At 42.4% G+C, this 12,351-nt stretch overlaps 1 protein-coding gene and 1 pseudogene across 1 annotated transcript in view; both read right to left on the bottom strand.

The window, feature by feature from the left end:
- Positions 1-2,103: 2,103 nt before the first annotated feature.
- Positions 2,104-3,187, bottom strand: LOC102441200 (annotated as a pseudogene).
- Positions 3,188-6,075: 2,888 nt separating this feature from the next.
- The window catches only part of NCEH1 (neutral cholesterol ester hydrolase 1), a 64,713-nt gene continuing 58,437 nt past the window's right edge, over positions 6,076-12,351 (bottom strand). Inside the window, 1 exon segment of the mRNA XM_006088834.3 lies at positions 6,076-8,748. Within this exon segment, the coding sequence (XP_006088896.2) occupies positions 8,131-8,748 (618 nt within the window). The 3' untranslated portion in view covers positions 6,076-8,130.

The raw sequence follows: 12,351 nt of genomic DNA, 5'->3' as shown, positions 1-12,351 counted from the left end.
ACTTAACTTGCGTCACCGCGTAGAGACTGTAAATAAGTGAAGCAGACTCATGAAAGGCCATGACCATGCAGGGATAATGTAAAGCATCTAGTTGGGGCTGTCGCACTGGTGGGGGTTTAGGATGGCCCAAAAAGGCATCTGGGAGGGTGAATGATGAATCTAAAATCTTGGGCAAGGGGCCCCCATTCCCAGGTGCACACTTTTAACTGCGAGTGGTTACTGTCACTGACTCTTTCCACTCCACTTCCTCCTCCATCACAATTCCCCAAGTGTTGGGTGGCTTGTGGGGGGGCTCTAGGCATTTTTTTGGGATTCAGTCAAGGAAAATTTGAACTGGGAGTGCGTTTAGCTTGATTTTAGTGGAATATCTCCAGGTGATTTTCAGCTGCTTCAGTTAAGTTATTGCGGACTCACCCAGCAGAGGAATGACTTCCAGGAACACGCCATCCCACACTCTGCTGAACTGGGGAGCCAGATGTATGGAAATACGAGCTAATGTATTGTATCCTGCACCAGAAGTTTGAGGGGCAGTGAAGGAAAAACAAGGTTAAAAATGTATGGGGCCAGAAGTAATCTGGGTTCTTCAAATCTTCAGATATATTTAAACAATGAAAGCAGAGAATTTTGTTCTCATCAATGCCTCGTCAGGAATTGTCACTTTTTCCAGTAAGCTGTGGTGACTGTTTCCCCACTCCTTGAATCTGGGCTGGTCCTGTGATTTGCTCTGACCAATAGAGTATGGTGAAATGATGCTGAGTAATTTTGAAACGTAGACCATACATAACTTCCTGCTTTTGCGTACTGAGAATGTTCCCTCTTGGAATTCAGGTGCTATGTTTTTAGAATTCCATTTCGGGAGAAAAGGCCAGGTGGAGGATCAAGTCACTTAGCTCACAGCCAGACACAAAGTGCCAGCCACACAGTGAGCTATCGTGGATGTTCCAGCCCCACACGCTGAGGATTGGACCCCAGGTCAACACTACATTTAGCAGATGATCCACCAAGCTCAGCCCAGTCAACCCAGAATCATGCAGTAACAAACGGCTATTGTTTTAACTTAGGAGTTTCAGAATATGTTTACTCAGCAATAGATAACCTGTGTTTGGATAGGAAGGAGAATAAAATGGAGATAAAGGGGTCAAAGGGGAGTTTCTTCTGGACAGATTCGACTATATTTATAGAGCTAAGAAGGAATGAGTAGAGTGAGAGTTAAAGATGCAGGAGAGAGGGGAGGTACTTCAGCAAGTCCTTGAATGAGATGTTAATGAATTGGATTAAGGACACAAATTGAGGCACTGGCTTTGTCTAGAAGGCAGTAACTTCAGTCTATAGGCATGGTGGAAATGAAGTCAGGAGGGGCATGCTACTTAGCTTAGTGAATCATTTATCTTAAAGTAAAATATTTAAAATAACTTTAATCTGTGATCAAGCAAATAAGTGTTTATTATTTCTTTACTTCATGAATTTAACCAGAATAAAGAAAATATAATTTGATTTCCTATTAAAAAAATGAAAACAGAAAGAAGGGAAGACAACATTCTACAAATAGTAGAATTGCTTTCACTACTTAAAATTTCTCAAACTCCTGCCAGGCCACTATGGTACAGTGGTTGAGCTTTGATCTATGAACCAGGTGGTCACTCGATTCTCTGTCAGGACACATGCCCGGGTTACTGGCTCGATTCCCAGTACGGGGTCATGCCAGAGGCAGCTGATCAATTCCCTCTCATCACTTATGTTTCTTTCTCTCTCTCCCTCTCCCTTCCTCTCTAAAATCAATAAAAATATGTTTTTAAAAAATTCTCAAACTATTAATTTGACTTCTATAGAATAATTGTGGAATGTGTTATATAGATCATTCTTTTAGGGCAGTTTGCAACAGTTTATTTAACAAAGGAAAAACCTCAATATCTATTAAGAAAAATGCAGAAAGCACTTGAATTGTGGAAGGATAAAAAGAAAATCTTCACTTTATCCATTTTATCAAAACCATATTTTTGCTTTAAAATTTGGTTGAAATTACTTTGAATTATTAAAATTTTCTTGGAAATATTTAAATAACCTTTTCTTATTTACTTTCTGAAAAAATAGCTGTATATTTTATTGTGTGACCATTTAAACAATGTTTACATTACATACATTAACATTTAAAAATAGTTACCTCCCCCCCCCCATAAAATCCTCATAAACTCCAGAATACTACAAAAGATGGAAAGAACAGTTTGACATCTGAAACATACTTCACAGCATTTAAATCCAGTGTGGTATACAAGTAATAGAAATATTTCATCCATTCCATAGTTTCCAAATTATGGGGAACCATGTATTAAGCAAAGATCCATACAACAAGCAATCAGTCATCAATACTATTTTGACCATATATATGTAGCAGTTTGCCTTTGATCCATGAAATCTGTTTTGCAGCATCTTTTCCAGCTGCTGATTGTAAAGCGTATTTCTTATAAATTTGGACAAGTCTCATCACGGCTTCTCTGCACACTCTCTACCGTTTGTCTAAAGTTCTCTATCTCACAAAATTAAGTAAGTGATCATTAGCCAGAATGTCCTTCTTTAGCAGCTGCAACTACAGACACAATAACATCATACCTAATAGTTTTCTCAGGGTCATGTGACCTCAATTTAGGAGACTCTGTTAAGTCCTTTGTTAAATCAGGATGGTTCATGAGACAGCAGCTAGCAAATTTCACACATTCCCGGTGCATTGGTACATGAATGTCACTAACCCTACCCAAGTAACACTGCCAAAGTGGTTTGTTTGGAGAAGCCAAATTCTGCATCCTTTGACCCAAACAGTTTTGCTAGTAGTTTAACAACTTGCTCCTCATTATTATTGCTCTTTAATTTAAATTCAACCTGGCATAAAACTGAGAGCAGTAAATGACATCAATATTATAGAGCATCAAAATTAAGTCAAAGACATGCTCTCACAAATTGCTGATAGATGTTTTCCCAAGCATCGGAACCTGATTCTAAAAACTGGTTAATATATGAATGGACACAGACAATAGTGTGGTGAAGGCCTGGAGTGGGGTAGGGTCTGGGAGGAGGGCAGTAAAGGTGGAGAATGGGGTACATCTATAATACAATCTATATAATAAAGAGCTAATATGCAAATGGTTGTGACACCCTCATGCGTAACGACCAATCAGCAGGAGGCTGCATGCGTAGCAGGAGTGGGTGGGCAGGGACTTGCAGCGTCGGGAATTTGCGTGAGGCTCACGTCCCTGCCCCCGGCCCCAGGGACGTGAGGCTCGTGGAGGCCTACCTCTTTGGGGCGATGGATCACAGGGCTCCCGCACTGTGACAGGGCACAGGCCAGGCTGGGGGACCCCCCCCCCCAATGAGTGCACAAATTTTGTGTACTGGGCCACTAGTCCTATATAATAAAAGGCTAATATGCAATTCAACCAAACAGCAGAATGACTGGTCACTATGACACGCACTGACTACCCAGGGGCAGACACTCAATGCAGGAGCCTCTCCTGCCTCCATGGCAGCACTAAGGATGTCTGACTGATGGCTTATATGCAAATGGTTGCTCTCCACGGGGAGCAGGCCTAAGCATCAGTCAGGCATCCCCCGAGGTCTCCCCGACTTGTGAGAGGGCGCAGGCCCGGGCTGAGCCCCCCCCTCCCCCCCGAGTGCATGAATTTCATGCACCAGGCCCTTTAGTCAACAATAAAAAACCCTAAGAAAGTTTTTTTTTTAATTGGTAATATATGGTTCAATAGCTTGAGCTGTCTTCTTCAGTAACACCTTTGCCAAACCATATGCTTGTTTGTTTAAATTCTATGGGCAAAAGCTCTTGTGATGCTATATCACCTTACAAATTTTAGAATTCATGAGGTCTACCATGTGCATATGAACTTTCCGATTGTGGCTATTATTTGTAATGGAAAATACTGTTCTGTATAATTGTGTAAAATTCCATTGTTGTCTTTCAACTCAAGGCATATGTTATATGACTTGACCCAAGCAATGTTCTCAATAAAAAATACCTGTTGAATTTGTATCCTCTAACCCCTTCAACTGCCTTGTTATAAACATGAGTATATTCGTTTATCAGGGGATGTGTAAGGAGCTTCGGGAGCTTAAATTCTGAAAATATCAGCAAGGCAACAGGCTATCAGTAGGTGAACACCTTTAACAGGATGCTTGAGGAAAAAGTCTGAAGCAAGATGTAGTCAGGTTTAAGTAAAGCTCCTTTTCTTCTTCAGAGTCCTGGTCCATATCCACGAACATTTTCACAAACATCTTTAACCGTCTCACCATCTCCTCTTTAGATATTTTATCTGAGATTTCCTTGACACCAGGAGGATAAGTAATATTTCCATCATTGGTCCTCCTCTTTGAATGAGCCATGATGGAAATATGTTTACCCCACCCTGGATTGAGATGTTGCCTTCTCTAACACCTCAAGTCTGGGTTAGGTATCCTTTGTACAGGTTTCCAAGACAACCTGGGCTCTGGTGGAGGGAGGGCAGAGTGGACTAGAGTCCTGTGAGGAGAGACTGTGGTTTGTGGATCTGGGGAGAGAGCTGAAGGGTCAGCCGCCAGGATCCCTGTGCTGAGTCTCTCTCCCACACTGCAGGTGCCATCTTTCTTGGGTGGAGTACTCCCCTCCTTACGGCATTACCCTCCGGTCTCTAAATAACTTCTTTAAAAACTATATTTTGACAGGTTTCCCCAATATGAGCAGCACATACTGTATCCAGACTAAAATGAATGTCATCAAGGAGACCACTGAGTCATCGCTCTTGAAAGGCAGTGGAGGACTCCAGTGGGCAGATTTGGGCAGAACTGTGGTTAGGAATCTGAGATACAGAGAGAAAGACAAAGCTGGGAACCAGAAAATGAGACGAGGAGCACACTACCAAATGGAGCCATTTTATTTCCAAACATGAGTCAAAACAAACATACACTTTCCTACCTCCATACTGGATTTTCATCTTATAAAATAGATGTGCTGCTAAAATCCTTCATAAAATCTGCCTTTCCCTTTTGCAGTGGGAAATAAGCAAAAAGTCAAAGGCTAAAAGGTCATGCATAAAATATTTTATCCACCGAGATAATTATATAATAGTCTTAAATTCTTCACAAATCAATGATAAAACATGAAGACTAATTTACACTTCACTATATTTTGCTGTACTTCAAGACTTTTTTCTTCATATATTTGTCATATTTCACAAACAACAATGATTTACAAAAAGGTCATCAACTTTTTCATAAAATAGGAAAACAAAACAAAGCCATAGCATTGAAGAAAAAAAAAAAAAATATATATATATATATATATATATATATATATATATATATCTGCAGAGCATAAACTTAAAAAAAAGAAAAAAAGAACAAAACCTAAAAGAAAATAAACTCACCCCAAACCAAAATACCTTCAACATAAACTCTATAGGCTTCCCAAAGGAGTTCTTAGCACTCGGATTTTTGGTTGCTTTATAGCCTCTCTTGGATCTAGTGGTTTTGTGTATCCTGACTCACAACTATTATTATTACAAGGAGAATTTCGAGGTCTGAGGCGAGACACAGTGCAAGTCATTAGACAAATCACACATATAAAAGCTTTAATGAAACTCAAGTATTTCATCAGAAACAGTGCTTGACCCCTTTTTTCTCACGCCCTTTTCATCTGAGAGATCCCTTTAGAAATCTGGAGTCATCTACTGTCTATAATTACTACTGGATTTGGCTTATAATCCTAGGGGGAGGAGATACCATTTTAAGGAATTCTGTGCATATATTATATTTTCTTTGCTTTATTAGAGGTAGATAACCTCAAAGGTTGTAAAAAAAAAAAAAAACCCACAAAACATAATGTTAAACAAAGAGGGTGGCTGTAAGAGAGTAAGAACTAAAATCCTAATTTTTAAGAAAAAATACCTTTGATGAAGCATGTGTCTGTGTATATGGAATAAATGACCTACAAGAAAACACTGTAGAAGAAGAGGTCAATACACACAGTTTGTCAGCCTTACAAAAGTGGTTGGAATTTATAGCTGGAAGAAACCTCATAGGTCAAGTAATGTAAAAAAAAAAAAACCCACAAAACATAATGTTAAACAAAGAGGGTGGCTGTAAGAGAGTAAGAACTAAAATCCTAATTTTTAAGAAAAAATACCTTTGATGAAGCATGTGTCTGTGTATATGGAATAAATGACCTACAAGAAAACACTGTAGAAGAAGAGGTCAATACACACAGTTTGTCAGCCTTACAAAAGTGGTTGGAATTTATAGCTGGAAGAAACCTCATAGGTCAAGTAATCAATTCTCTGATTTTAGAGGAAAGAGAAAAGAGGCCCAGAGGCGGTGAGTGACTTGCCTGAGTACTTTAGCACACTAATTGGTATGACTACTTTTTTACACACACTGTTGCATTTACTTGTTTTGTACAACAAATAAAAAAATAACTATGCAAATTTTCATTTATTTCATTGCCAGAAGTGGGAAATACCCATCTTTCAAATGAGCAAAAGGTTCTACTTCCTCCCCCCTGATAAATCGATTAAATTGTATCATTACTTGGCTGGACTGCGGCTCTCTGCAGTCCCTGAAAGAGGCAGGGATTGGGGGAGACGTGCGTGTGGCAGGAAAGAGAGCAGAGGTACTCAACTCACATCCGAATTGGAGTTCCCTGTGATGCCAAGATGTTCCCACTGGCAGTGAAGGCTTTACATCAAGTTAAACTCGGGTTATTGGAACTTCCAGACCTGATGGAAGGAGATGAGAGTGTAGGCACCAGGTGCCATTGTCTGCTCTTCACCCAGAAGAATAGGAGCTAGTGTTCCTTTGACCATTGACAGCAGAAATGAGCAGTGTGTGTCTAAGCTATCAACTATCAACTTAGATGACTTTACTAGGTGGAGTCATAGTTTCTAATTATCTTAATTTGTATATGCATGTGAACATCAAAATACTTAGGCCTAATGTATAGTAGTATGAATAGCTATTTTACCTTTTTCCATAAATTAACATGTGGATATAATTCTCAGGTAGCTTTTTAAAAATATTATTTTTAATACTCATTATCAACTTTATTCTGAAAAATCTTGAGTCTAACTACATATATGAACATTAAATAACTTAAAAAAATAAACAATACATTATATATATATATTTATACCAAAATAGCCCCATTTTAAAGCTATGAGAGTGAAAAGGTTGAGATTTCAAGAATAAACTAGACCCTCCACAATGTTTTTCCTAATTTTAACTAATATTAAACCTATCCTTTTTTCTGACTATGCCAAATATATACGCACCACTCTTGGTAATTTATGCCAGAAGTATTCATTATGAAAACAATAGGTTGGTTCATTTGTTTTTACTTGTTCTACAATGGAAAATTTATTCTAAATTTAAATAAATTTGGTCCCAAAAGTTCTCCCCCTAGGAGATGGCATAACAAAAAACCCCCAACAATGTATAGACATCTAATGCATGCAGCCTTATATTTTCTAATGATAGTGGTAGAAAGTAACATTCAAGTATCATCATAATCCAACTGGACTTATAGCTATCTCATAAAATTAACACTCTAAAGGAAGAACGTCATTTGAGAAACTTGTCCTTGCTAGAACACCTGTGCCGAAATTCCCGTAGGAAACAAAACCGTCCACCCACAAAGGACAGAGGGCACTTGGTACCAGCGCTGACCTTCCAGGACACGCATTTAATAGTGCTCTGACCTCAAAGTAAACTCTAGCACACTGAAGAAGAGCCCACACTTCCTGAACTCATTAAAGGTGACTGCATCCTCCAGAGGTGGACCTATTTCTTCTATAAAGAACTTCTTGATGAAGGCAGGATCCACAGCTATTTCCAGCTCCTACTCCTGCTCTCCGCAGTGATGGGTACTCACAGCAGTTTGGCTAAAACAAGAACAGAGAGACCGGCCCACCTGGAGAACCAGATTTAGATGTTCTTGCACTTCCGTTAGTCAAACGCAGTTTTGAAAATTAAATTAACATAAAGCAGGGGACAGAGATTCCATAACTCACAGGTAAGAGGGGGAAATGAGTCGACTAAAAAGTACACGTCTTTCCAAAGCAGGTGCAGGCGGTCAAGAAGCATTCTAGAAACTCTACTCCTTCACAGGTTTTGATCCAGCCACTTAATGTAGCTATTCCTAGTCCGGATGCCCACGGAGAAGTTGGTGGGCCAGCTGGTGAAAATCATGCACCCGTGGAAGCCATCCTCGAAGTGGTCGAGGGTCACCTCCACTCCTGCACGCTCCAAGCGCTTTGCGTACATGATCCCATCGTCTCTTAGCACATCGTGCTCACAGGTCAGGATGTAGGTCTTGGGGAGGTGCTGCAGGACCTCCTGGTCGGCGATGAGTGGGGCAGCACGGGCATCCAGCAGCTGCGGGATCTCCTGGACAATCCTGGTGTTGCCGGTGGCCTGCACAACAGGCTCGTAGTTCTTGGTGATGGATTCGGGCAAGAGGGACATCCAGTTGAGGCGGGCCCTGAGGGGAGCAGCCTCTTCCACATCGAGTGAAGTGTGATTGTTCACTATCATGGCCGGGACGAAGTCATAGTTGCCTTTGAAGTAATCCACCCAGTACTTCACCATGACATAACGGGGCAGGATTGGGGTGTTCACATTTTGCTGATAGGAGGGTGTGTTAAAATCCAAAGCTTGGAGGACTGGATAAATTAAAGCTTGCACTTTGAGCTTGTTCTTCAAGTTGGCATCTTGACTAAACTGGAGGAGAAGAAGCAAACATATTATTTTATTTTGCATGGTTCCTTCTACAGAAACCACACCTTAAAAAGGTGTTACTTGGGCCCGGCCAGCATAGCTCAGTGGTTGAGCATCAACCTATGTATGAACCAGGAGTTCACGGTTCTATTCCAGGTTAGGGCACATGCCTGGGTTGAAGGCTCGATCTCCAGTGGGGGGAGAGGGGGGAAGGGGTGGTGCAGGAGGCAGCTGATCGATGATTCTCTCTCATCACTGATGTTTCTATCTCTCTCTCCCTCTCCCTTCCTCTCTGATATCTATATCTATATATTATTTTTTAAAAAGGTGTTACTTTGATTCAGTCAAAAGGATACAGTTGTTAAATTTCTAGCAAGCATGGCATTAATGTAGTTTAAAAAAATAAATAGTTCCTCATCACCAGCCGCCGCCACCACCTGATCAAGCTGCTGGACATTGACCAACAAAGGTACGATGTTTGCAACTCATAATTTTGAATGAAAGCTGCCAAGGTACATGATCTCTGAGGTCTTTAAACCCTCATTAACATGTTACTTGTATGTATCCTCTGGCCCTCAGCACATCCTTACCGGGTGTTGTGGATGGATAATGTGTGAACCTTATTTCGTTCTGCATTCCCTGCAAGGCCCAAAAAGCAATGGCTTCCTGGGGAGAAAAGACAAGTCTGACTCTTCCCAAGGCGAAAGGCAGGAAATGAGCAGATGACAGGAATCCAGTGTTTCCACAGGGCCTCAGGCTATCTCTCCTCCAGTGAGCACTCAGCCTTCATGCTGGTGAGAGTGAGATTTTACATGGTGCTGGCCATGCACCCTCCATTCTGCTTCATGAGCACGTGCCCCAGAGTGAGGTCGAAATGGGAAGGGAAGGACCCCCTCACCTCAGCACATCTCAGTTCCCCCGTGCCTCCCCAAATGTGAACGCACTGCCTCATGAAATTCTAGTGTCTCAAATGACTGATTTCTCAGGTAACATCTAAAAGACAGCTGATTAGCTCACTGTGGGCAACTAATCAATCCTCAAGGTAACTTGAGCTGTACTAGTACAATTCTGTTTCACACCGGCCTTTAGAACCCATCCCCGGGGAAGATGTAACTGCTCTGGGAAAGTGAGAGGAAAAGATCAGGAAATAGTGCCATTAATATGTGCCCAGAATTGTATAAAGACATCAGCTCTCTAAGTCCTGGCAATAGCCCCGCAATCGGACGATACCACCTTCATTTTCCCAAGGCTCAGAGAGGTGAAAGGACTTGCCCAGAGCCCCGTAGCTCCCAAAGGGGGCCCGGATACCCTCCCAGTTCTGTCTGGTTTTAAAGCCTCTCCAATGCACCAGGACTTCTTACCGCGTTTGGACACGTGGATAGCAAACCTGCCAATGCCAAGTGGAGAATCAAGTTTTTTAATTACAGCAAAGGGGAGGAAACCCAGGTACGCCACAAATAAAAAGGCAGATGCTACTTGAAAATAGCCCCCCCGAATTTGGAGGTGAGAAGACAGAGATGCTATTTGTAAATTATTTGATACGTTAAACAAAAACCTTTTGCAGCCAAAAACTTTTCTGGAAGAGAAGGTTTATGGAGCCGTGTGCTAGCAGAGAAAGGCCAGATCCTGGACACGCAGTCTGAACTCCAGCTGCAGGCCTGGATGGAAAACACAAACGTGTCCACTGTCCTGGAGCTGACAGGGCTCTTTTTTTCTTTTATTTCAGAGAGAAAGGAAGAGGGAGAGAGAGATAGAAACATCAATGATGAGAGAGAATCACTGATCGGCTGCCTTCTGCACGCCCCACACTGGAGATCGAGCCTCAATCAGGGCATGTGCCCTGACCAGGAATGGAACCTTGACCTCCTTGTTCATAGGTAGACGCTCAGCCACTGAGCCACACCAGCCGGGCTGACAGGGCTCTTTTATACAATGGGTTCCAAGAAGAAAACATACGTTGTTTGAAAGAATTTACACTGGACATAGATAGGGGGGCAGGAAAGGGGAAGCAGGGGAAAGTTCTAGGAGAGGTGATGGCTCCTAAGGAAGAAATAGTTCCTGCCTCGGTGCTGTTGTGGTCCCCAATCTGGAAAGTTCACGCATAAGCAGGGTGCAGTGGTGCCTGGTGATCGGCTGTTTATTATAGCTTAGATCACCACCTGGAAGCTGATTCAATGTTTCAACATCCGGTCAGGAATGTGAGCAGTCTTCTGCTGGATTGGGCCTGAGGCTCTGTACCAGATCCCTTTACACCTTGCTCCTACCCTCCAGCCTGCTGTAATTTAATGCAGGACAGCTCAGAATCTGTCTCTTGTCAAATTCCTAACAGGAAGAAAATGTACTTATCGTTGAGTTTATACAGCTGCCCCAAATTTTGTTTTTAGAGAATATAACCAGGTAAAGCTCAGATCTATTATTACATTTAAAGTGGCAGAGCCATTTAATATTTTCTTTGATAGTAAAAAAAATTGGGAGACACTTTTTAATTTGGCTCTAAGTTCTAAGGAAACAATCTCAGCAATTGGAATTTTAAGAAAAAAAATTAAGTTTTTTAAAATATATTTTTATTGATTTCAGACAGGAAGAGGGAGAGAGATAGAAACATCAATGATGAGAGAGAATCATTGAGCGGTTGCCTCCTGCACTCCCCACACTGGGGATCCAGTCCGCAACCAGGGCATGTGCCCTGTCTGGGAATTGAACCGTGACCTCCTGGTTCATAGATCAACGCTCAACCACTGAACCATGCCGGCTGGCAGAATTTAAGAAAAATTCTACCTTTGGAAGTCCAACATGGAAAAGGAGCAGGAGATCCTGAACTTCCATGCATCCCCTGAGGAACAAAGGCGGGGGTGGGGGGGTGGGGAGCCTCTAAAATTGGCTTCTTGTCGTACTGACTGTACTCCGGGCCAGTACACGACTCAGAGATGACATGTCTCTCAGTGACCCCTCTTACTTCAGAAAGCCCTCTGACCCGGGCACGTGCCCTGACCAGGAATTGAACTGTTGACCTCCTGGTGCATGGGTTGACACTCAACCACTGGCCACACTGGCCGGGCTGCACTTGAATATTTTATCAAAAATGTCATGAACAATAGAGAAACTAAGATGGTGGCATAGGTAAACACCGGAAATTGCTGCCTCCGACAACAACTTCAAAAATACAATGAAAAGACAAAACGGACATCATCCAGAACTACAGGAAGGCTGGCTGAGTGGAAATTCTACAACTAGAAGGAAAGAGAAAAGCACACTGAGACCCAGAGGAGCTGCGGAAGTAAAGTGCAGAGGTACGGAGGCTCGAGCGCACGTGGAAAGGGGCTGGCACCTGAGGACGAGGCTGTCTTTTTGAATCGGGAGGGAGTCACAAGCCCCCGACTGCTCTGAACTCCAGTTCCGGGAAGTCTCTGGGGACCCAGGGCTCATACGGGAAGAAACTGGACTGTCTGGCAGCAGGCAGAACTCGGAACTTGAGGGCGGCTTTCCCTCAGAGATGCTTGCAGCGATTACCGGGACACTGAGACGCAGGGCCCCTTAGGGCAGGGCTGAGGATCAGCCATAGCTGCTTGCTCCGCCCTGTTGATTCCCTGAGACCCCGCCCCACCC

This window comes from Myotis lucifugus, unplaced genomic scaffold, assembly GCF_000147115.1.
Source record: "Myotis lucifugus unplaced genomic scaffold, Myoluc2.0 scaffold_53, whole genome shotgun sequence".
NCBI lineage: Eukaryota > Metazoa > Chordata > Mammalia > Chiroptera > Vespertilionidae > Myotis > Myotis lucifugus.
The sequence above is the reverse complement of the archived record's forward strand: the minus strand, read 5'-3'. Positions and strand labels throughout refer to the sequence as shown.